The sequence below is a fragment of the Pseudopipra pipra genome, chromosome 8 (assembly GCF_036250125.1).
Source record: "Pseudopipra pipra isolate bDixPip1 chromosome 8, bDixPip1.hap1, whole genome shotgun sequence".
In the NCBI taxonomy this organism is placed as follows: Eukaryota; Metazoa; Chordata; class Aves; order Passeriformes; family Pipridae; genus Pseudopipra; species Pseudopipra pipra.
This window is the reverse complement of record NC_087556.1, coordinates 27,974,394-27,997,536: the sequence shown is the minus strand read 5'-3', so window position 1 is coordinate 27,997,536 and position 23,143 is coordinate 27,974,394. Positions and strand designations below refer to the sequence as shown.

The window sequence follows — 23,143 nt, the reverse complement described above, 5'->3', positions numbered from 1 at the left end:
TTGGAAAAAAAATTGTTTCAGTTCATGAAAATGGTCATTTTTCCCCTCAAGACTTAATTATGAAGAAAATGGATGACAAATGATATGGTGAATTCTCTGTAGGTTAGCAGGGGCTCTATGAATTGTATAAGGCTAGTCATTTTTGAAGTGTCTGAGCAGGTTATGACTCAAAATATTTATTCAAACTATTACTTTTTGACAGAAGTGTCTGCATGCATGGGGTTTTCATGTAGGTAAGAATAAAATTTTTCTTTTGCTAGTTTTTGTAGGTGATAGAAAGCTCAATAGTTTCCCTTCTCTGTTTAGATCCATTTTCTGTGCTATCTAAAGGATCAGCAGTCAGATTAACACATCTTTCAAATGTAATCATTTGCACCTTGTGCAATTCAGGTGACACTTGAATGATGAAGAAAGGCACCAAAAGGAAGCAAAAGAAATTGAATGGAATGTTTATTCCAGCTCCACTACTGAAAGCAGTGGAGGCATATTTTAGATACCTGCCAATGAACATGTAACTGTGGGGTATCCCTGAATGCTGATTTAAAGTGATTCTTGCTGAGGTTGTGCAACCAGTCTGAGCTGTGAAAGAGTGGAGCTAAAGGTCATTACCATATAAAGCTGCAATTGAATCACGTCTAGGTACTATATAAGAAGGTTTTTTTTTTTTATTGGTCTTGTGCAATTTACTCAAATGCAATAGGCTGTTGAATGATAAACACAAAACAAACTCTAACCCTTTAGCCTAAATAATTACCCTTACAGTAGTAAAATTTGGTGACAGGATATTATAAGTCATTCTTACTGTGTTAAAGCATTTGTATACAAAGGATGGGTGTGTAGTTAAACTGCTTTGATCAGTTAAGGAAAATGCACGTCTGAATATTTGCAGTTGCGCTCTGGTGCCCGAGAAGGGCTGCACACTACTGTTGTTACTGGATATGGCTGCTGCATAAAACTGAAAGATCTGAGTGAATCTACTGTTTCTGTATTGCCATTGACAATCCTGCATTCTCTTCTCTTCATGCAAAGTTTGAGTAGTGTCCCTGTAAGTGTCTGTGGTTTTAAACCCAGACAAAACAGGGTCTTAGGATAACTGTGATTGTTAAATACATACCAGTATGAGCTGGCACCCCCTACTTTGCAGGAGCTAAAAGCATCTGATTTCTATCTTGGCTTGATGACTCTAAGAATAACAAATGATAGATAATTCTACTGATTTTGACTGGAAACTATGGAATATGTTATAATGTGTATATACATTGGTCTATTTGGGATCAGAATTTGTCCTCAAAAGACTAATTCTTCTGAGCTCTGACACAAAAAAAATATTTGGCATTGATCACTTCTGTTTAATCTGATAACTCTCATAGATGAAAAACTAATGAAGCTCTCTCTGCATAGTCTCCAATGCAGCAATGCCATTCCTATTTTAAAAGCCCTGAATGCCATATATTGCACCTTAACACTGGAGACCATCCAGTATGAATTTTGCCTGGCTGTGAAAACAAGGCTCTGATGAAAGTCTGTAGATAGATTAAATCATCAGGTCTTTTCTTCCTCTGAAGGTTAATGACATAGGGGGGCAACTGAAACATGAAGTGGGCAGACACAGTGAATACAAATGAGGTTGCAGCAACTCCTGAAGATTTCATGGTATTTAATACCTGATGAAAATAAGAACTGCCTATCAGGACTGCAGGTCCTCTGACATTTTGAAGCTCAACACAATTTTGTTGTTTTGCCCATGCAGAGCTTGTCTTCTGCATCAGCTCCAGACTTCCAAGTCCAATCCTGAAGCAAGTTCCAAGAACTGAAGATGCAATTCATTTGCTCAGTAGTTTCCATAGTTCAGCTCTGTTGTTCTGCTTACACATTAATCTAAATGTTCTGCTGTACTTAATCTCCCCTACTGCCAGGATAAGATGTGGGCAACAGAAGCAGACATGGCAGTTTATGATCAGAGACTTTGACTATTGACCATTCAAACTGGAGGCAGAAAAACTGAGCAAATTTTTCCTAGTGACTTTAGACTTTGGATCTTCATACTAATAAAAGAAAAAAGAGCTAATGTTCAAAGTAAACAATATTTGACGTGTAATATTTAGATGATGAAAGTTTAAAGACCACTTGGATTGCTTCTGTGTTATCACAGTGCTGTAATTTCTTCAGGTGGTTAAACTTTTGTTGAAACAACAAAATTCCATTTTTTTTTTAAGGTACCATGCTTTTGATGGTGCAATGGTAAATACAGTGGTTTGCTAAGATGTCTGTTACAGTTCTTTTTGTGTTGTGTCTTGGACCTCATCTGTTCACCTGTGCTTGACACAAAGGATAAGCCTTGAAATTTAGTTCTTGTTCTTATATTCTGAGATTTGGGATCCATCTCTAATTTAGAAACTCTCTAATACAGGGACTTTTTCTTCCTTTCAGGATGAGATAATGCTATTGATGTTGATGAGGTGCAATTATAAACCAATACAGAGCTCCACCTTTTAAAATACAGCAGATCTTCTGCTTATACCTTGTTATTGGAACAATGCAGAATGCCTGTAATTTATGAAATCTTTTCTTTTCATCTGTGCTTCAGTCTGAGTTAGTTTTGTCCAGATTAAAGACCAGACTGAGTATAAGAAGTTCAAGATGTGGCTTGTTGTGAGAGAAGGAAGGTCTCCAATGCGTTTGTGATTTAATTATGTGGGCTTCATTAGATGCATAGATTTAAAAGACCAATGAATTATGATATCTGATCAATACTTGCATGTTCTTTAATTTCCTAAGTAATTGTATGTATTTCTTCAGAAATCTGTGGAAACAGACCACTGGAGCTAAATTGTAGAAGGCCTTTGACATCACAGTGGTGCAAGATCACAAAAAGAGGCATTGCTCTAAACCGTGCATTTAGATTTTAATTAAACCTGTCTTGTTGATGTTACTTATTAATAATGAAGGCACTTGTATTTTGGTGCCTAAAAGTAGGTTCAGAAATGTAGGGACTGTGATTGAGGTAGTTTCAATAGCACGTGTAGCTTTTCAGGGGTGTGCAGATAAAAAAAAATGCCAAATTCAATTTTGTACCAGCTGAAGCTACTGACCTTAAAAAAGCCATGTGCTTGACTAAATTTGGTGTATGTTGCAGTTCAGGGAAATACATTGAGAAAAAAGGTAGTGATATTCAAATTCAAGCAATCAGTACTTCCTGTGGCTAAGTTGTAACCTCTGGGTCATGTTTAATAAGGGTTTGGAATGAGGTGAGTAAATGTCTTTGTCTCCCTGATTAATCAGTGTGTGATGTACGGGTGTGTAACATGCTCTAATGCCCATCTATGGCATTTCCACTGCAGTCACTGCAATAGACTTGCAAAAGGGATGCATTTGATGCTTTTTGTTGAGCTACAGCAAATATGATTGTCAAAAGGTACTTTAGCCTGTGGGAAGTCATGAAAAATCATTAAACAGACTTGTCATGGTGAGCATTTAAGTGCAGACATTTTACTTGGATTTCCATTGTGTTTAGTGTGACTTTTCCTGTGTTTTAAGCTAGCAGTTTCCCAGATTTATGTTGTTTTGGGCAGAGAGGATCTGCAAAAAATATGTAACAAGAACGGGGATTTTTCTTGGGGCAGGATGGCAGCAGGAGTATGGCATAGCTGATTCTGGATTGTGTGGGGGATGGATTAGAGAACCTAAACTTGCAATGATTCTAGTGGCAAATGAATTCAAGACAAAATGCATCACATTAAATTCTACACCTTTTATGACCTTGTGGTTGAATTGCAATCACCTACTTACCTTTGAAAATGCTGTTAGAACTTATGCAGCAATCCACTGAGGCGGTGTGAATATTCTGCTGCGTTACCTCAAGGCCTGTGTTCCAGCCCTAAATGATTTAGAGAGGACCTACTGCTCATGTTGCAAACTTCTCTTCTTAGAAGATTTCAGGCCATAGGTGGGGCAGATGACCATGCTTTGCCAGCTGCCTCCTCAGGGCAAGCTCAGACATGGATTATTTGGGTTACATCTTTTTCAGAGCATGTGGGATATTTCATATGAACAAGATAAAATGAGACTTGGTCACTGTTCCAGTAAACCATGCTGGATTTTTGTCCTGATGTCCAAAGAAGAAAATACAGTGCTGAAAATTTTGTTTAAAAGGAGAAAAAATACAGAAAATGGGAAAAAAGTAGAGAATAAACAGAATGCAAGATAACAGAAAACACATTCATGCCAGCTGTAAGCAGAGAATCAGCCTATTCTGCCTTGGTAGTTTCATGACCTTTGTCACCCGTAGCATTGGACTCCTTGTGGGGCATTGATTGTGTAAAAGTTTGAAGAGCAAAGACTATTTGGGCAGAAAAAAATGTGAGTGAGTGTTTGGAGGAGTCATTGGTGGCCCCTTTTTGCAGGACACTGCTTATACCCTGAGCAACATGGAGGGCACCAAGAGCCATCTACTACTTGTCCGGGATCTTTGAATGGTATCAGAAGTTGTTTACAGAGGTTGCTGGAGGATTTGGAACTTTTTCATCTGTCCTGGTTGCATTTGGTTTGAGAGCAAATTAAACCACCCATCTTGCATAAAATGCATATTATGTCTGATGACAGGCTGAGGAGCATGTTCATTGCTTCACAAGGCTGCACAAGTTCATTCAGTTCTCAGTGTAGAACCAAGGGAAATATTTGAAAACTAAACAAATGAAAAACCCAAGCAAATAAACAAACACTAGTATTGCTTTCATTCTCCATCATCATCTGCCAGACTTTTTTCTCCTGGCCTTCCTATATTATACAGGATGCAACTTCTGGCTTAGATAGAGAGAAATGAACAACTGCACCACTGAGGCAATCTCACTAGTGGCATTTTCCTCATCCTTAATTGCTGTTGTACTGCATTCAATATACCCAGTTGTTTTCTTGCCAACTGAAGTGTGATAAACAATATAAAACAAGCTGTAAAATCTGACCTGCCCTGAGTTGCAATTATAAATTGAGTCCAAACTCAGGATGCCATTGAAAAAATTAAACCAAAATGCTCTGATTAATTAGGATTATCTAATTAATATCTGGTGACAGATAAAGAAGTTGGAGCCAGCAGAATACAAAGAGGAATAAGAGGAAAGTGTAGTGTCTGAGGTACGGTGACAGCGTGGTCTCAGTGTGCCCTTCAGTGCCAAGGGAGGACTCCTGCCTGTTAGTGCTGCAATAGCTCTTGCTCTGGTAAACCTTGCCAATGCTTTGGTTAATGTACCAGACACCTTCGAGCTTGTTGTGGAATTTCAAGCACCTTGTAGCGCTTCCTACCCACATGGCAGCCAGAAGCTGGGCTCAGCCACACAGACTGCTGCCAGATATTTCCAACCAGTCGTCCTCAGGTAACTTCATCATGGCTTTTGTTTTTGCTGTTTGTGTTTGCAATGCCAAGAAATCCTTTTATGCCTTTGCCTGTCAGGTTCAGCAGGAGAATGTTTCATCCCTTTTGTACCAGATTGCTCAAAACCTGAGGTGGAGTATATGTTTCTGTGGTTTGCTTGCTTCACCCTCCAAGTCTTGTGATTCTGGGGTTCTGTTATTTGATAACAGTGCTTGGACCAATGTCTTCCCAATTTCAGTGGGAAGTCCTGGCATGGGAGGAGGTTTTGCCTAATATGTGACTCAGACTTGCATCTGTCATCCTTGGTATAACCCCAGTTTGACTGCTGCTTTCCAGTAGATGCAAAAATACTGTGTTCTGTTTCCAGGCTTTTCTGCAGAAGTGCTTTGGGAGAAGGCTATTGCTCTGAGGAGTCAGGAGGATTTTGTCAGGGGCTCTGTACCCTCTGACGTGTTTCTTATGCCTCTGAGCTCACAGGCTATTGCAGTGCACTCATCTCGAATTGCACTCATCTCACTCTCTGTGAAAGTAAAATATTCTGAAATCCTCATGACACGCCCGTGCTCCTGCCAGTAGTTGCTAAAATGACAGGAGGCTTTGTGACAACAAGCTGGGAAATTTGGGGTGGGGAGGAGGTGGGAAATTGATGCCTCTGTGTAAGTTTTTTGTGTAAGTTAACATAGAGTTAACACCGTTCTTCTGTGTCTTCTCATCCGCTTGTGGTGAGACCTGCCTTTGACATGGATTGCTTTGTGCCTCTGCCAGATCTTGAGCACATTGCTTCTGCTATGAAGGTGGTATTTTCTGCTAGGAAGTGGGAGGGAAAGGGGATTGTTTGTCTGTTAATTATAACAAATGACAGAAGGATAAGCACTTAACAGCAAAACCAGGCGAGTAGTGCTCTTCATCTGTACTGAACTCTTGAGCTTTTGGTGGTTGCTGTCAAAGGCTTTTTGCAGTCAGGTCTGCTGTTTTCTCTTATGAATAGCTGGTTTCTGTCCAGAAAGTACTTTCTAGAAGATATAACAGCTATTTAGGAAGCAGTTTTATTTTGTCTCTTGCAGTTTCAGAAGGCTGGACCCTATTTTGCTTTGAGGATCTTTCAAACCTTTAAAAGCAAGAGAACATTTTTAGCTGAACCAAATTGCATAATTTTTTCTGAAATGCTGAAGCACATTGTCTTGACTCTTTCCAGCTGGGTTAGGGTGATTTGCAATATGATTTGCTGCAGTTGCTACCAACCTGAGCAATACTTCAACTAGTCAGAAGCAGACAGTGTCTTCAGGCCCGGTCTGGGATGGCACTTCAGGCTCTAGCTCTTGCTGCCTTGAGTACCTTTTAAGCCTCTTTGGCACACAGACTGCTCCTTTCTTAGCCTTTCAAACACAACACCTGCCACAGCATGGTTTGCCCCAAGACTTCTTTGAGCTTCTCTGACAGTCTGCCTGTAGCTTTAAATTAATTTGCTATGACAGTAATCACAGCATTTTGACTCACTGTGTAGCAATCCAAAGAAGGTTCTTCCTGGTAGAGGTATGCAATAGGAAGGCAAATGCTAGAAAATATTCCTGCAATACCACATCTCTGTTTATAACTGGTAACATCCAATTTCAAACCTTCCTTGAGGCAATTGTGGCACTCAAGCTGGGCTCATGTCTGTATCATGCAAGGAAATCCATCCCTCTGATAACGAGAGCATACAATAAATGCTGTGAATTCTATAAATGTCAAATCAGCATCATCAGTGAGAAATGGATCATTAATTAGATGAGTATTTGGCAGATAATTCTGAATAACAGAGGAAAATGTGAAGGGCATTATTCTGTTTAATCACCTCCTAAAGACTAAAAACTGCTTGAATATAGTAAGCAATATACACTCCACAAAAAAGACTTGTGCTGTGGTAATACCCTTTGTTGTCCTCTTCTGAGTGCTGAGATCCCAAGCTCACTCATGTGTCAGTCCATGCTGTGTAGTGCAGGTCATTGCGAGGCTTCCTCCTGACATGCAGTCACATAACACACTTCATTTTGTATGCTCACATATTGTTGTAAAGCCTTTGGTGTAAGTAATATCATTAAGTATTTCCTATTAGAGTAATACATCCAAATCCCATCTTGTTGACCAAATGTAAGGAGAGCAGGAACTCTATTCCCATAGAGCAGGAACTACTGTAGAAACTATTTGACTTCAGCCTCCCAACACAGCTGGAGGACAACCCAGGGCTCTGGAGATACTGCCAAGTGCTGGAAATGACGAGTCTGTCTTTCCTTTTCTTTGCCTCTCTCCTACTTTCTTCTATTTCATTCAAAAATGGTGCACATTTTTTTATTATGTTTTTGCAAGAAGACATATTAGGAAACAATTCTGTAACACCCAGATAGATTTCATCTCACTTACATTCTCATTATCTCCAAATTTTGCAATCTGTGTTTGTTAAAAGAAAATAGAAAAAAACCCCAAGGGAAAAAACCCCCAAATCTATGATGTTTGTCTGAGGAGGTGTATCCAGGCAGTATAGCTGATGGCTTCACTTAGTTCCATGTAGTCAGTGGTATAGTTTATATTCCATAGTAGTACTTTATAATTTAAAAAAAATAGCATCCATGCTGTTCCTGGGATCCTCCTTTTTTCCTTGTGGGTTGAAGTGCTATTTGCTTTCTTCCAGTCTTGAAGTAAGTCCATATGCTCTTCAAAAATACATACCAGTATACATTGATTCATTATCTCACAGATTTCCATGTATCAAATAGTTGTCATAAAAGTTAGGAATTTAGAATTTTTTCTTTTCCCATCTCCATTCCCCTTTCTTTTTCCCATCTCCACCCCAAAAGTGCAAATGCACAAATCAAGTATTCATACAATAGCTGCTAGTCAAGAGTTGTAAATGGAACTAGATATTCTAGAGAACATACTCCACATAAATACTCTCCTAGCATCTTTTAATGAGCTTACTATGAAAGATCAAAACATATATTGTGACACACGAGAGAGCAGAAGAGATCAACAATATCATTGAAGTCTTAACTCTGTGGCAACAGGAAGTTGTTAACATCAGCTAAGCACCTTTGCCCAAGAAGTGGACAAAGCAAGCAGCTTTTTTTCCCCTTTTTGTTAGTTTTTTAGGGGGTTTTGTCTTAAGTCACTTACCTCTTTCAGTAGAATATCAGTTGCTGTTTCTGTGATCTCCTTAGCACTGTTGTTAGCTTCTTGCTCTTTGCTCTTCAATCTGCTTACTCAATCATCTTTTATACTGTGACAGCTACACCCTCACGCAATAATCACTTGTTTTTATACAGTGCATTCACCTCAGTGATTTACCCAGCCTACTCACAACCTTACAAACCTGAGAATACTGTTTTAATGGGATGCTGTCTACCCTCTAGTTTCCTAATCTGTTAGTGGTATGTTTTATGTGATTACAAGATCACCTCAAGTATAGCAAATGGCATAGATTACCATACATCAATATGGTGAAGAATTTAAATCTGAAGTGGATTTTCCCCATTCAATGGAAACAACTTGCAAAAGGATTTTCTCAGTGAATCCACTTTTACAGTAGAGAGTTTCCATATGCTTGTCAGACATCGAAACTTTTCTAATGGAGTCAGTGTCCAGATTTAAAATTGGGTTTAAAATTAGAGAAGTGAATTACCGTTTCATCCAGAGAGCCCTTGTGATTGTTGATTCCAGTCATCTTAAGATAATCCATCTAAGTGACTGCTGTTTAAATGGACAAAAGTTTGGGGGCTGGGGGAAGTCCCTCTCAATTCTTCCCCAGTTTGCATGGCCAAAAGCTTGAGTAGTTGCCTATAACAAGCTGCAGGTTGTTATTCTTTAAAGAGTGTGGGCTGTGGCTCTATGATCAGAGAGACCTTGCTGCTGTGTTTTAATAGCCCTTTTACCAAGTCCAGACAGAGATTGTTCAAGAGCAGCTGATGCAGCTGTTCCTGCTCATGTCTGCCTTGTTGGGCTTCTGTTCAGGTTGCAGGGAGTAATAAGCAGTTCTGTGCTGTCACAGGGTTGGCGCAAACAGCATGAAGAGTTTCTGTGGAAGAGTGGTTAGCTTTCATCTTGCAACATTTTTGTTTGCTCAATTACTTTTTTCATTTCGTGCTGACCTTTTCCCAAACCAAATGACTTTTTTTTCTTTTTAACTCAGGGACTACTTAAGGGCAAAACTTGTTCATCTCCTGGATATAAATCTTGATACAGAGATACATTATAGGGAAAAAATGATCTATTGCTGATTGCATAAGAGTTGCTTAGGTAACACATGATCCCATATAGTTAACTCTGTCCTCTAATTTTGATCACTGTCATCTGTTGCATCCTTTAACTCTCCTGTAGGGTCTTCAGGTTCAATACAGTCCCTTCCAGTGTGAATGTCAGGCCAAAAACAATGAAATTTTTTTGTGTGATCCAGGTATTCCAATAATATAGACAACAGCAATGCTTTGATAGACAAAGTCAGACAAGTATACATGAGTTAAAGATCTGGGAAAAAACCTCAAACATTACTATAGCTTTTTCTAAAGCTTAACAGGTTCTGTGTGAACATCCTCCAAAACTTTCCTGGTTAGGAAAACATCTATTTTTTTTATTTCAAAATCGAAAAGTAGTTGCATTTCCTAATATCTAAAGGGTAGGAAAAAATGCAAAGGCATTTATACTGTCAAAAAGACGGGATGTTTCATAGGACATAACACTGCTTAATAGGTGAAAGTGTAAAGTGCATAAACTACTGAATAAAATTGCAGGACATTAGACTTTGCCTGTGTGAACCAGGAAAGTGTCTTTAGCTCTGAGAAGCCTCCAAGCACTCTTCTTATTTTCTGCTCTGGAGTGAATTTCCTTGGCTGTATCCCGCCCAAGGATAACAGCAGTAAACCTTAGCCCTGCCAGAGGGAATAAGGTGGTGTGAGCAGTTTCACTTTCCTAATGGCTGAAGATATTGGCTCCTGTTTGTTGCTGAAGGTAAAAGAATGGTGCCAGATAATTGAGTCACAAGGTTTAAAAGCAAGATTTATTGGTTGATCTCTATATATGGGTGACTGGCAGACTTTTAGTGGAAAGTCTATGGAATAGCTCTTTATGACAAAATTGCTCTCTGGACAAGGGTGTATTGCAGGTGGAGTTGTGGAAAGTAAGGATTCTCTTCCTAACATAAAGGTTATTGGATCTATGGGTTTTGTTATTAAAGGCTCAGACTGATAGTAATGAATGCTTTCTTCTTGTGGTCTTCTCTGAGATTATTGCCACCGTGTGAACAAGTTACATAAGTGCTAGCAGTGATTTTGCAACTCTATTTGTGAATATAATAGCAGCTCTGAGGGAAAAGCCATTTCAGCAGGCCAACAGTAATCTGCAAATTGCTTTTACTTTTTGGAGCTGATATGTCAGAGCTTTACATTGAAATCTGAAGGCACCTTTGGAGGTGGGGAGTAGAAAGGAAAGGTATCTGGCCCATACATGTCTGTGGTTGGAGAAGTGATCATCACCAGTATCACACATTTCTGAGAAAAGTGGGCTTTGATCCATGTAGTTGTAAATAAAAATGGAGATAAATCAGGAAATATTTCTTCTCTATAATTTTGCTCTTTTATGCTGTAACTGTAAACTTTAAAATTTGCATGCTTCTAAACAGCTTTCATTGGCTGGGTATTTCCCAATGTACTCAATAGACATTACTCAGATGTTTAACTTCAGTTATGATATCATCACTGACATAAAGCTGTTAAAAATCACCGTTACAAGCTTTTCTCAAGGAAAAAGTATCTGGAACTGAGGTTTGGAAGACTATTCTAAACTTATCAAAACACATATGGGAGTGATCCAAATTTGGGCTCTAATATTTACATTTTTGTTTGCTCTTGACATTCTTCTTTGCTCTTAAAGAACTTAACAAAAAAGCTGGGGAAATACTTATATCAATTAATTTACTCCGTGAATGAATTTGTCCTGTAAAACACAAAATCACAGCTTTTGTGATTTATGCAAGGTTCGGTAATTTTTCAGCTATATGGCAACTGTATTAGATAATAGCCTAAGATTTCTCTTTGACCTGGATGATGGCACTATAAAGTATGAAAACAATTGAAATCCTTGGGAGATCAATAAATCCAAACTGACCTATGAGACAAAGGCAGAAGCCAATGGTGATTGTGATTACTGAAGACTATAACGGGGCAGAGTTGCACTACAGAATAACTTTTGCTTTCTATTTTCTGACACAAAATAAAAGGCCATCTTCTTGTGACCATGTCTAGAGTACTTTTCTTTCGTCTTCTGATTGAAATATCCCTGTGTTTCTGTATGGACAAACAGCAAAGCTGGAAGTTGTCCTTCTCTGACACTTCTCTCAAAATTGTGTCCTCTCTATGGAAATTAGCAGAAGTACTTTATGAACATCCTCTGACAGGACTTCTGCTGTGTTACCTGGAAGCTCACCTGAAGCTACTGTGTAGGATTAATGAAATTAATTGTGGACCTCTGTAGAAAAGCAGATCTGTTAATATCATCGTTGCTGATAACCTCAAATACAACACAAACATGCAACCCTTCACCAGGAAAATCTCAATTACGTATCATCTGCTCTGGGAAGTAATTTCAGTTTAAATACAATTTTCCTTTGTCAGTCAAATCTATTTTTCTTGCAAAGTGTCAGCAGGAATTCATTAAGGGAGCAAAAATAAGTACAAATCAGCTTGACTCTATCAGAACTTTACTCAGCCTTTCTTCTAACTAGGGAGGTAAGAAAGTGCTGTGCTGAGGTAAGAAAGGAGTATAATGGACAGTACTTATTTCTTACAGGATGAAGAAATTGGATACTGTTGCAAGTGGTGATTATTTTATAGTGCATATTTGTAAATAAATGCTTCCCAGTTAGTTATGGTTAATATACAAGTGTGTAATAAACATTTTGTGATAGGTAGTCAGTTTTTCAGGTTATATGGTGATTCCCAAAGACTGTAGTGTTTCTAAATCTGTGTGGACTCCATCCTCACTGTTAGCTGTTTAAGGATGATTTCTATTTCTTACTAGCTCTTGTAGAAAGCGTGTGAAGCTTTAAAAACAGGAAATGTTCCTCTCTGTGCTAGAATGCAGCTATTAGTGAACATTGAAAACTGCTATTGTGACTAATACTGCAACCATCTTATTTGCATTTTATTTTATGGACTTCATTATGTTACTCACTTCAATAGCATAGCACAAGTCAGAACACTCAGCAAGGATTACTGTGTGCCTAACACTGTGGTATAGAGACAAGTTGCATCTGCATCTAGAGTAGCCAGGATCTTAAAAACACAATTCATCCACATAGAGCAAAACTCTGCATCTAAATGGACATCTGATCCACTTGGAATACCTCTAATTAGGATGCCTGTACTCAGGACCATTTCATAGCAGTCTGCATCTGAGCTCTTTAGGAATATGCTGTGTGCATCTTGCACAAGCACAATTTTTGGAAGCTGCTTCTTCAGTAGTTTCTAAACTCATTGTTTTGTGATTTTAAAATTGCATTTATGTTATCTTCTGTCATGTTACCTTACAAAGATATATAAATTTATATTGCAGCAATAGACAGCCCAAGCACAGGCCATTGAGTCTAGCTAGGTAAATGACACACAAATAAATGATCTTTTGACAGGCTTCTTGCTGGCATTGTACTTAGCCCCAGCACCATGCTGATAGCATGTGCTGCTTTCCTGTTTGCTTGGTGCATCCTAACTGTGCAGGAGGAGGACTTTGCTCTACTCACTATAGATTCAGCATTTTGCTCTTGCCTGGGGGAGGGGACAAGAAAAATGTTCACATATGACGCTATGAATATAATAAACTCTGACCTAAGTCACTCCCATGTATAACATTATGATCTTTATGGGTCCCATCCAACTTGAGATATTCCATAGTTCCATGTGACTGCACATTTCAGTACTTAACAGGACAGTGCAAATGCGAACAGCGACATTCTGCCCTTCCTGAACTGCAGAAAAAGTGACACAAGACACAAAACACATGTAAAAGCAAAAGATCAGAAAGAAGGTAGAAAATTGTATCCTCCACCTGTTTAGAGCCAGGTTATAGTGAATCAATGGAATTTGAGAAGGCAGAAACTTAATTTTATTAATCGCCGCAGTGGTGGGGGTTTGTAGTTAGAAAGGTGGTTGATGCCGGGGTTGGGCCTGTGAAGAGGGTGAGGTGAGGTGTGCCTACATGCCAGGCTGCTGATTTTCAGAGTGGAGCAGGAATGGAGACTCCCCTAGTCCTCCTGAGCTTTTCTGGGATATACTGTTCTGCTGCCAAACATGACTCACCTGCTTGTGAAGAGCTCAAACCATCCCTGCTCATCAGCCTTACTTAATGCCCCCTGTAATGAGGTGGTGTCCCCACCTGCCCCCATTCTCTGGACACTGAAGTAACAGAAATAAAGTCTGTACCTGTGCCTTTTCCTTGGGAAAGCTGTGGAGGCAGAGCTGTGAGGTGCTGGACTTTTATATATACTGTCATTAATTCTGGGCATGAAAACAAAGGTGAAGAGGGGGAAGAAAGAACTTTGTTATTAATACTGTTGCTTTTTGCCATTGGAAAATGCTGCCAAATCCCAAGATATTGATGGACTTTGGAATTTTAGCACAGCATTGCCAGGAAAAAAAAATAAAGTGTTTTAGTAAATATTCTATAGCTTTTTAGTAAAATATTTATTTTGGAAAATGAGTTTTCCTCCACAAAAAGAGAGGAAAAATAAGATGAGAGGATGAATGAAGCTGTTTCTGCTTGTCTTTAGTTGTCACTGATATCTTGTTTGCAGATGTTTCTGTGCTGGTTTAGTCTGCTGTCCATCATCACTCAACAAAATGCTTTTCATGGAGTTTTTTTATCACTTGATAATTTTGGTTTGATATTCTGGAAGAAATTATTTTTCTGTGCAGCAAAGAGAAGCCTGTGGCTGACAGTCCTCCTGCATAAAAGAGCAAGTCCTTTCTTGTATTACCTCCAGGCAGTTTACCTGCAGGACTGTTAATGGGTAAAATATTGGTGGCAGTTTCCAGCTGCCACAAAGCACTTAATTTCCATCACCACAAGATATTTAGCTGATCATCAGACAAATATTCAGCAAGCAACACATGTTTATTTACTAAATTGCAGCCCACTGGGCCTTCCAGAGACATGTCTGTGGTTAAATACCATACAGAAGTGTTCGCTATGTGGTAAATAATTTATGTAATTTTAGTACTGATCAGTACCTCTGTTTGTTCTGTGACAAGTTGTAAAGGAAGTGGCTGTATGAGCCTCTTCACTGCCCCCTCAGCCTTGCAGTCATTCAGGTGTCAGTCAATTATGGTAGAAGTTAAGCAGATTTACTAAATGGGAAACTTGTCTTTGTTGTCTGACAGTTTAAGTTTGGCAGCAATGCAATTAGTCTAATTTAACTTTTTTATTATGTACCTGTTGGTCAATAGGACAAAATCAACAAATAAACTAATGCATTGAAGCTCTTACAATCCAGCAGTGAGCTAACCTTAATTTCTAGCCTTTTCCAATGAATTCATTGGATTAAATATTGGAGTTACTAATTGGATGCCAGAGAAGGAGCATTGTTTCTGGACATCTTCCTGGAAGATGCACTGAGAAACAGCAGTGTTCTCCTAGTGTACCAGCATGGGTTCCTAGTAACCCTCAACTCTCCTGGGTAATATATTAAGTATTTAAATTTTTTGGAAGAGGGCTAGGAAAGACTTGAAGGGACAGCCCTTTTACAGCTCCTTTTCTTCAGAGAAAGAAGTTTGATGCTTCTTCCTTTTCCCAATTTATGATTTCCCCAGATTTGTATACTTAAATAAGTTTGTCTCCAATCAAATTTCAGCGGAGGCACCTGTGAGTGATTTTCAGTTCCCCAGGGACTAAGGAATCCCAAAGTCCATGTAAGAGTGATGTTCCTAGGTGTGTTTTTGTTCCTTCCTACTTGAAGAATAATACTGGCTAATTCTAGATAGTGATTGTTAATTAATTATTGTGGACTGGAATCACAGCTGCATTTGAGACAAAGTTGGAATGTATTTATTGGAAATGAAATTTATTGGAAATGGAAATTTTAGCTGAAAATATTTGGCATGTAACAAAGCCAGGAAGTATCTTGAGACTGCTGCATTTTTGTTGCACTTTGGTTTATGTTTGTTGGTTAAGGTCTGTTCTTTATTTGGCCTCCTGCATGATGCAGTCCTGCTGTATGTCAAAGGAAATGTTAAACTACAGGGCTATTTTGTAAAAAAAAAAAAAAAAAAAAAGTTAAATATGGGAGGACACCTGGGGTCAAAGAGCACTTACTGCAGTAAAATCCCTTTGTACAGTAAGCATCCAGTGAGGCGATTTTCATGGCTGTACACAGTTGGAGTTAACCAACAGGCTGCTTCCTCTTATAGCTTGTAGCTGGAGAGGTGTTTGCAGGACCTGTGAGCATATACCAGCTCTTTCGAGGTGATAGCTAAATGTTCTGTTTTAACTGTCACTTATGAGGTTGAGATCAATACCTCTAAATCGACCCAGGCAGTTCTGGTTACCTTAGACACTTTTCAGAATAACCTTTTGGTTTGCCTTTTATTTAACTCCAGGTCATTGTGAGACTGGTTTAGGGAGAGGTGCTGCTTGAGGGTAGGTAGGCAGACGGAGCTGAGTAAGGTGCAATGGTTTTTTAATCTGACCAGGTGCAGCAGCCTTATGGGTTACTGGCCTGGTGCCAGTCCTATGTGGTTCAGACAGTTCATCAGCAGGCTGTCCCCAGACTGGCACTCTAGGAAAACCATTTTTGAATGTCTGGTGTCCTTCCCCCAGTTAATAAGCAGGGGAAATTCTTTAGGGATCTGTCTGTCCTGGGTCTTTTCCATTGAATTACAAACTCTGCTGGAAGACTTTCAGCAGGTCTACAGTATTTGGTGAAGAGAGCCCTAATTTAGTCCAAAACTTGGAATAGGAGTGTGGACATCATGCCTTGTCAAAGCTCATTATTCTAGTTGCTCTGTAGAAAGAAAACACATTTAGAAAGGCTGCTGAGCAGAGGGGAAAGATGTGGCACAAGAACAGGAGCTGTACATTCTACTTTTGGTGCTTACCTCACTTGGAATATGCTTTCTGTTTCTTTTGAACATATGTGAGCACAATGCACCTTTGAAAAGTGATGTAGTTACTCCACCATCTTTTCGAAGTCCTGCTAAAATCCCCTTTGGTTCCCAAGGACCAGCAAAAAAAGTCAGTATATGGGTAAGGAAAGCAAGTCTTGTCCTGAAAGCTGCCTTCTCTGGGAGTTGAATTGTTTTCAGAGAGCATGGATGCCTCAGCTACACCACAAGGTCTTTCTCATAAGAGGGTGGCACTTGATGAAGAGAAAAGTATGGCCACTTCTTCACCAGCCTGGAAAGTACCATGTTTGAGATACTGTGTCATGAAAGTAGCTCTGTTGTCTATGCAAGAGCTTGTGGAAAGGCTGTGGTGTAACTTGAGCCTGAACTTACTCAGCAGCAATTCTTCCCCAGGCAGCCTTGGGTCCTGCTGGTTTCACCATGAGCAGGCCTGTTACCATCGTATATTTATATAAAACAAAGAAGGAACTTGCAGTAAAATGTCAGTCCTTTGAGTTTCTGTAATTAGCAGGCTACTCTGACGTGCACCTGAACCATCTGAGAAGGATAAAATTGTGCAATTTGGAATCTTCTTGCTCTGTGGATTTTAAATAATTTCTAGCAGGAAAATGTAAGAAACTAATGAGAGAACATCCAGCTTAACATGCAGCAAAGGCAGAGAGAAACTGAGGCTGACCAGGTTCCTCTCATCCACAACTTTAATTGGTTAAGTGGCTTGTCTTCTTAGGAATGCTGGCTCAGTGTACATTGATGAACTGGGAGAGAGGAGCGTATTTTAGAAAAGCATACTCTATAGGTGGCTGGAAAACTTCCACTATCAGTATTCTTCACTCAAATAGAGATGATTTTCCATGAAGACACTATATTTTAACAAGTTTTGATATATTTTTCCCCCCTTAAAATATTTTATTTGTAGCTTGTCTCCTACTTTCTGAAATTTTTGTGGGGAAGAAAACATACAATTTTTAACAACATGACAGAGCAGTTGGATGTGTGTCCCTGCAATTCATTAAATAAAATAAATATGAAAGATAAAAGATAGTGGAAATGGATTCTTAAATAACTGTCTCCATCTGCCTGCAGTCCAACAAAATAAATTGCTTCCATATTCTGGCTAGATGTCTTTCCTCCTAAACACAGGCCCCTTTGTGGACTTCTTAATGAACATTGCAAAAGTGAGTATATTTAAGAGTCATAAGAACTGAACTATCAGGTACTTGGGGGAGTGAGAAAAGCATTGCTCTTTTCAAACATGACAATGACATTTTATAAATGTTAATTAACAGAAATTCATGGTGTGAAAAAGTGGCCAAGAGAAGCAAGCCACGAGGATAGAGTTTTGCTCACTCGTGAAAGGCTTATTACCACAAATAGGTTGTACCTTTCACCTAACAGGTATCAAGTGTTTTGCAGACCATGTGAAATGTGTGTTTGTTCACCACTCAAATGCAGCTGTTGGAGAGAAGGAAAAGAATGGCTGCTTAACAGCCTACAATGACAATCTTCACTGGTTTAGAGCAGGAAATGAAGACAATTAATATCCAGTTGAAACCAGATGGCATGTTAATTAGGCAAATAGTAAGCTAGTCCGCTTTCTTTTGAGTACTGTCTGTGGTTGATGCAGGTGTCGTGACTGAGGAATTACTTCATGTTTGGTTTTCTCTATCTCTGGTCAATACTGTCCCAATTTCAAATGTTTGCCTAGTCTCTTAAAGCAAAATCGGTCACATTAATCTTGCTACATATAAAAAGTCTCAAAATAAGCTAAAAAGATAAAATGCATAGAAGTTCCTCATCCTTTGCAGTTGTGCTTACTGTAAAGTAGATACCCCTCAAGGGGACCTGTACAGCCTCCTCTATAACATCCTAAAGACACATGGAATTTGGCAAAGGGTCATGGAATTTCTGGCAAATAGTTATGGAATAGCAGAGCTTTATTTTGATTCTTCTGCTGGTCTTGGAGAGTGACCTCTGCTAAAATAACTCTGTAGGAAGGTTACTAGCAAACACATTTTCATAATCTATTAATGGGTGTGAGGAAGAACCTTGTTTCCCCATCTGACAAGGAAAGTTGTGAAGTGGTTGAAAATCTCTCCTAGGTAAAAATACTAAATAAAATTTCAGTTTAGTCCAGTGAAGGACCATTGATACAGTAACTTCAAAATATTTTTGAGGGGTTTTTTTCCCCTCTGCTTTTCTTTACATTTTCGGAAAATAGTCACTACAGGATTGAAGGTTCAGGTTTATTTGCACGCTGCACCCCAAATTTAGGATATGCAATAAAATAGCTGCACTCTTTTGTTGCTAAAGGTATAAACCACTGGAGATGCTTATATGGTGCCCAGCAGCCTGCTGTCCACAGTGGGATGAACCACACCAAAGAAATAGCTATTATGTCTGTGAAATTCCCGAGTGCTGTGATTACTTTGGAGATCAGCCCTGCACCCAAAGAGGAGCAATAACTGCATTATTGGCCTTCCCACTGGTAAACATCCCGAGTCTGGCTGACTGTGAGGGGGTGTGGAGGTCCAAGCATAATGAAAGGTAAGGATTGCCACCCACTTAGGCATGGTGGCACACCTCTCACAAGTGTGAGGAAAAACCTGTTGATGTAAGCTCCCTTACAGGTGATTAACCTTTGAGTTTTATTTTATGTTAAGTATGTATGCTTGTGATTTGTTACTGTGGGTCACCAGATACATGATAAATTGCATATATGAATTTATTATATTGATTTTCTGTATATATAGAATTTCTCTTTCCAATATAGATAAAATAAATGCAAAATTTGCAAGTTTTTTCAATTCACAATTCATTCTCAGCAGTATCAGATCAGGCTACATATTTTTCCTTGATTAATATTTCTTTTCTAGTAACATTCCTCTCTACTGAAATGAGTGCCAATGATCTGCTAATGTCGTTCTTTCTACCTCAGCTTTTCTTGGTTTGCAAAGGGAAGATGAAATCTTCCAGATGAATCAGTTACTGTTTTTAGAGTACCTTGAAGTATTCACTAAAAGGTGCTAGCACAGAAGTGTTGGGCATGGAGACAATCAGAAGTGCTCAGAATGTTCTTATCAGTGCTTATTAATCACCATGTAAATTTATAGTGCTGGGCAAACATTTCACAGTGATAAGGCTTCTGTTTTAGCATTAGACTTTGCTTTAGCATTAGACATCAGCTTTAGTGCTCACCGAGGAATAGGATCTACATGCCCCACTTCCTGTCGTGCAGTACTGCATCATTTCGACTCTGCAGAATGTACTTATAGAAAAGCAGAATGCAATTTAAACCTGCAAGATAATCTCAAAACATTTCAGGGCCATGTTACAGATAAGTCTGTGTTACCCATTGTGGCTTAATTATAATTTTAAATTAAAGTTAATATAATATATATCCGGATTATCTGTGTCTGGGGTGTGTTGATGTGCTTGCTCCCAGAAGAAAAATGCTGATGTTATTTTTTAATTAAGAGCAGGTGAGTGTAAACAGAAGAGCAGACTGTCTTGCAACAGGGTAGGTGGGATCCCTTCCAGTGATGCTTTGTGTCACAGAGTGTAAATGCTCAGAGAGAGATTGTTTGTGGGAGAAGGATGTTAATGTGGATGAAACTACACACAGAGAAAATTTAGTAGAAGAGGAGGCACAAGCTGCTCGATGTGGAAGCAGTCTGGGAAGGCTGGAGATGGACTACACCACAGAGCAGCTGTTTGCATTGCAGGTGCTTCCTAGGGTGGAATTTAACATTTCTCTTAGGTTTTAGAACCGGAACATATCTAAGCTAGTTGTTTTTAAAGAGCAAGTGTACACATTATTGTGCACTAGGTTTTCCCTGTAACAACAAAGTGAAGAAAAATGTATTGGAAAGCAGGGCTGATCTCTGTGTTTCAGAGTGCAACCCAGCTTCTGACAGAGCTCAGGATGTCTCACCCTTGTGTGCCTGATGGCCAGGCTGAAAGAATTATTACTGATTTCTCTGAAGCCACTGGACTTGACCTTTGCAGGGCTGTAGTGATATGCTACAGGAAAGGACAGTGGGGTCCAATCAGTCAAAAGATATTTTTTCCTCTGCACATGTGAGTGACGGCTGCCCTTTGGATAGGGATAACTTGAAAAGATTTGATCTTCAGTACAGAGTGAAGAGGTTTACTCCTAATACAGGCCATGTATGTCTATGATGTGTTTTGTAATGTACTGAGTCATGGCTCTTATGATACTATTCCGAGATGTAGGGCTTTTCCTCGTCTCTGACTGGGACATTTAAACAAAATGTCATGGATTTACAGAATAAAGAGATGAAGTTGGTGTTTAAATGAAGATTAAGACTGGGGAGTTTCTATACATGGTATCTGGATCTGAGGCATTGCCTGTGTTTCTATGGTGTAATGCATTGCCAATTCTGGCAGCATATGCAATGTTTACCTCAGTGTGAGTTGAGATCACCTACAGAGAGGCTTTCAGTCCTGATGTGCTTCACTCCTTCCAGAGCTGCATTAGCAGTGGTTGCATAAGGTGGGCACGTCAGGTCAGACCTAGTCTGGCATTCCTGCAGCAGGATCATTTGCATGTCCCCCGGTAACCACCTCTGAAGTTTGGATTTGAAACTGTGAGATCCCAGCATGAGATATAAGGCATTAATGCTTGACCAGAATTAATTCTGAATTGATAGTCTCAGAGCCTGTTCTTTCTTTTTCACTATTGGGCCTGGGCTGACAGTAATGGAAGGAATCACAGTGCCAACAGCACTGCTTGTTTGGGGACACTAAATATAGAATGTCAGTGATGGACAGTATCAGCTTGCATTGGTGGTATCCATGCTTGTTTTTTACTTCTGAGGATTCTGTGTTAGATCTGACTCACTCACTGGCAGTTTCCATTGGACCTTCTTAATGGTTATTTGCACCTGCAGCGACTGTCAAATAAAGGCCACCCAGGTTAATGGTGTTTACATTTGCAAGTGAGAGGTGACCTATATTTAATGAACAAAATACTGTGTAAAATTGTGTCACTGTACTAGCAATATTGTGCTGCAACCTGTGTTGTTATCATCTTCACACCTATGTGTGTTCATTTCTCTCCTACTTCTTGTCATGACCTCTGTGACCTTCTGCTTCAACATTGCAAGCTAAACTGTGAGAAGGAAAGCATGTAAAAATTCATGCCTCATTAGAGTTCATCCAAATGGGAGGAAGAAGCAGGATAAAGCCAATTTGGAATCTTTGGGAAAACAAATGTTGGGTTCTAAACAGATTATCTGCATCCCCTTTAACTAATCTTCCTGTCCCCCATGTTTCCATGGCCAGTATTGACTTCAACTTTCAGATGCAAAGATCAAGGCAAGCATCTTCATGCCCTGGCAGCTGAAAAAAATCCATCAATATAGTGCATCTGAAATGATGAAGTCTACCAAGCTTCATCTTGTGCTAAAACCTTTTGCAATCATTGTATTTTATGATACTGGCAACATAAATAGTATTTAGTAGAATAAGTAGTGATGAGCCATATGCAGGTTAGGAAAAATAAAGATGAATTATATTCCATATTTTCTATGCAAACTACTTAGGATAGCAACTTGTGCTTTTTTAAGGAACAGTAGTTCTGGAGCTGTTCGTACGGTGCTGCCTTCTCTGGCAGATAGACCTTTCCACAGTCACCTCTGGCAGCTATTTTTCTGTTGTGTTTTGTTTGCTTGTTTTTAACAATAAACTATTTCTGGATTGTAGGGAGACAGTGATCCAGACTGGGACAGGCAGCAGGGCTGTGCCCATCCTGCAACCACAGCTCCCTGGGTCACTCAGTACAGTAGCAGGTACCTGAGACATGTATGCCCAGAGGCTCCATCCCACGGCGGGCAGGGAGGTGGCCTGGGAATTCGCAGGCACACTTCACAGCTGCTGCAATCCTGCAAGGTTTTTTTCAAAGCAACACTTGTTGCATAAGCAGGAAAAAAATTCATCAACCTACCAAGGAAACTGAGTTCAAGGATTTCTGCACAAAATAGCCACAGTAGGACAGCAGTGAATGTTGTAAAGGCAAGGCAAAAGAAGCAGGCTTTGGAGAAGCAGCCCATGCGTTAATCTCATTTGGCAAGCACAAGAAGGTAAAGCCACTTGGCGGGTGTTGGAACGCGGGGCGTTAGTGGGAGGAGGGAAGAGGAGAAGGAGACAAAGCAGCAAACGTGGGCGAAAAACCTGCCCTGTCATTACCTCTGATCAAAATACCCCGTGGAGCACGAAACATCCAGCAGCTCCGCTCTGCTTTGGGAACTGGGAGCGCTGGGGAACACCTGGAGGTGCCGGACCCGCCTGTGCCCCGGCCGGGCGATGCCATCCCGGGAGCGCCCTCGGCTGTGCGCGACCGGCAATAACAGCGCAGGGCCGGCAGCGCTGGGCTGGGGCTTGTCTGAGCCGCTTATAAACACAGACAGACTGAGATTACACCTAGGGGAGGAAGTGGAGTCCATGGAAAAGGGGATTCTGTAATGCATGCGTGTTCTAGCTCTGCATTATCTTCATAGCAATGACCTTTCACAAAGAACAGGGAGCTGAAAATCCTAAACTTAACAGAATTATTCAGGAGGCTTCCTCTCTACGAGTGATAGCAAAAATTCTATAATGTGCTGATGCTTCAGTATGT

General features: G+C 39.8%; 2 protein-coding genes and 1 long non-coding RNA gene across 6 annotated transcripts in view; 1 reads left to right on the top strand and 2 right to left on the bottom strand.

The window, feature by feature from the left end:
- The window catches only part of ACSL5 (acyl-CoA synthetase long chain family member 5), a 31,627-nt gene extending 23,032 nt beyond the window's left edge, over positions 1-8,595 (bottom strand). For both annotated transcript variants that reach the window (XM_064663303.1, XM_064663304.1), the window contains exon 1: positions 8,519-8,595. The gene's annotated coding sequence lies outside the window, so the exon portion shown is untranslated. The remainder of the gene's footprint in view (positions 1-8,518) is intronic.
- ZDHHC6 (zinc finger DHHC-type palmitoyltransferase 6) overlaps positions 1-23,143 on the top strand; it is a 101,167-nt gene that overhangs the window by 37,452 nt on the left and 40,572 nt on the right. The window contains exon 10 of one of the 3 annotated variants that reach the window (XM_064663307.1): positions 18,817-19,032. The exons of the other annotated variants lie outside the window; for them this stretch is intronic. Within the exon in view, the coding sequence (XP_064519377.1) occupies positions 18,817-18,968 (152 nt within the window). The 3' untranslated portion in view covers positions 18,969-19,032. Of the gene's footprint in view, positions 1-18,816; positions 19,033-23,143 lie in introns of those variants that run through there. 3 annotated transcript variants of the gene reach the window in all.
- On the bottom strand, positions 12,515-22,873 carry LOC135418233 (uncharacterized). Its single transcript, XR_010432351.1, has 3 exons — positions 22,714-22,873; positions 22,321-22,409; positions 12,515-13,355 (listed from the first exon to the last, which is right to left on the bottom strand). It is a non-coding gene; the product is annotated as an uncharacterized LOC135418233 (long non-coding RNA).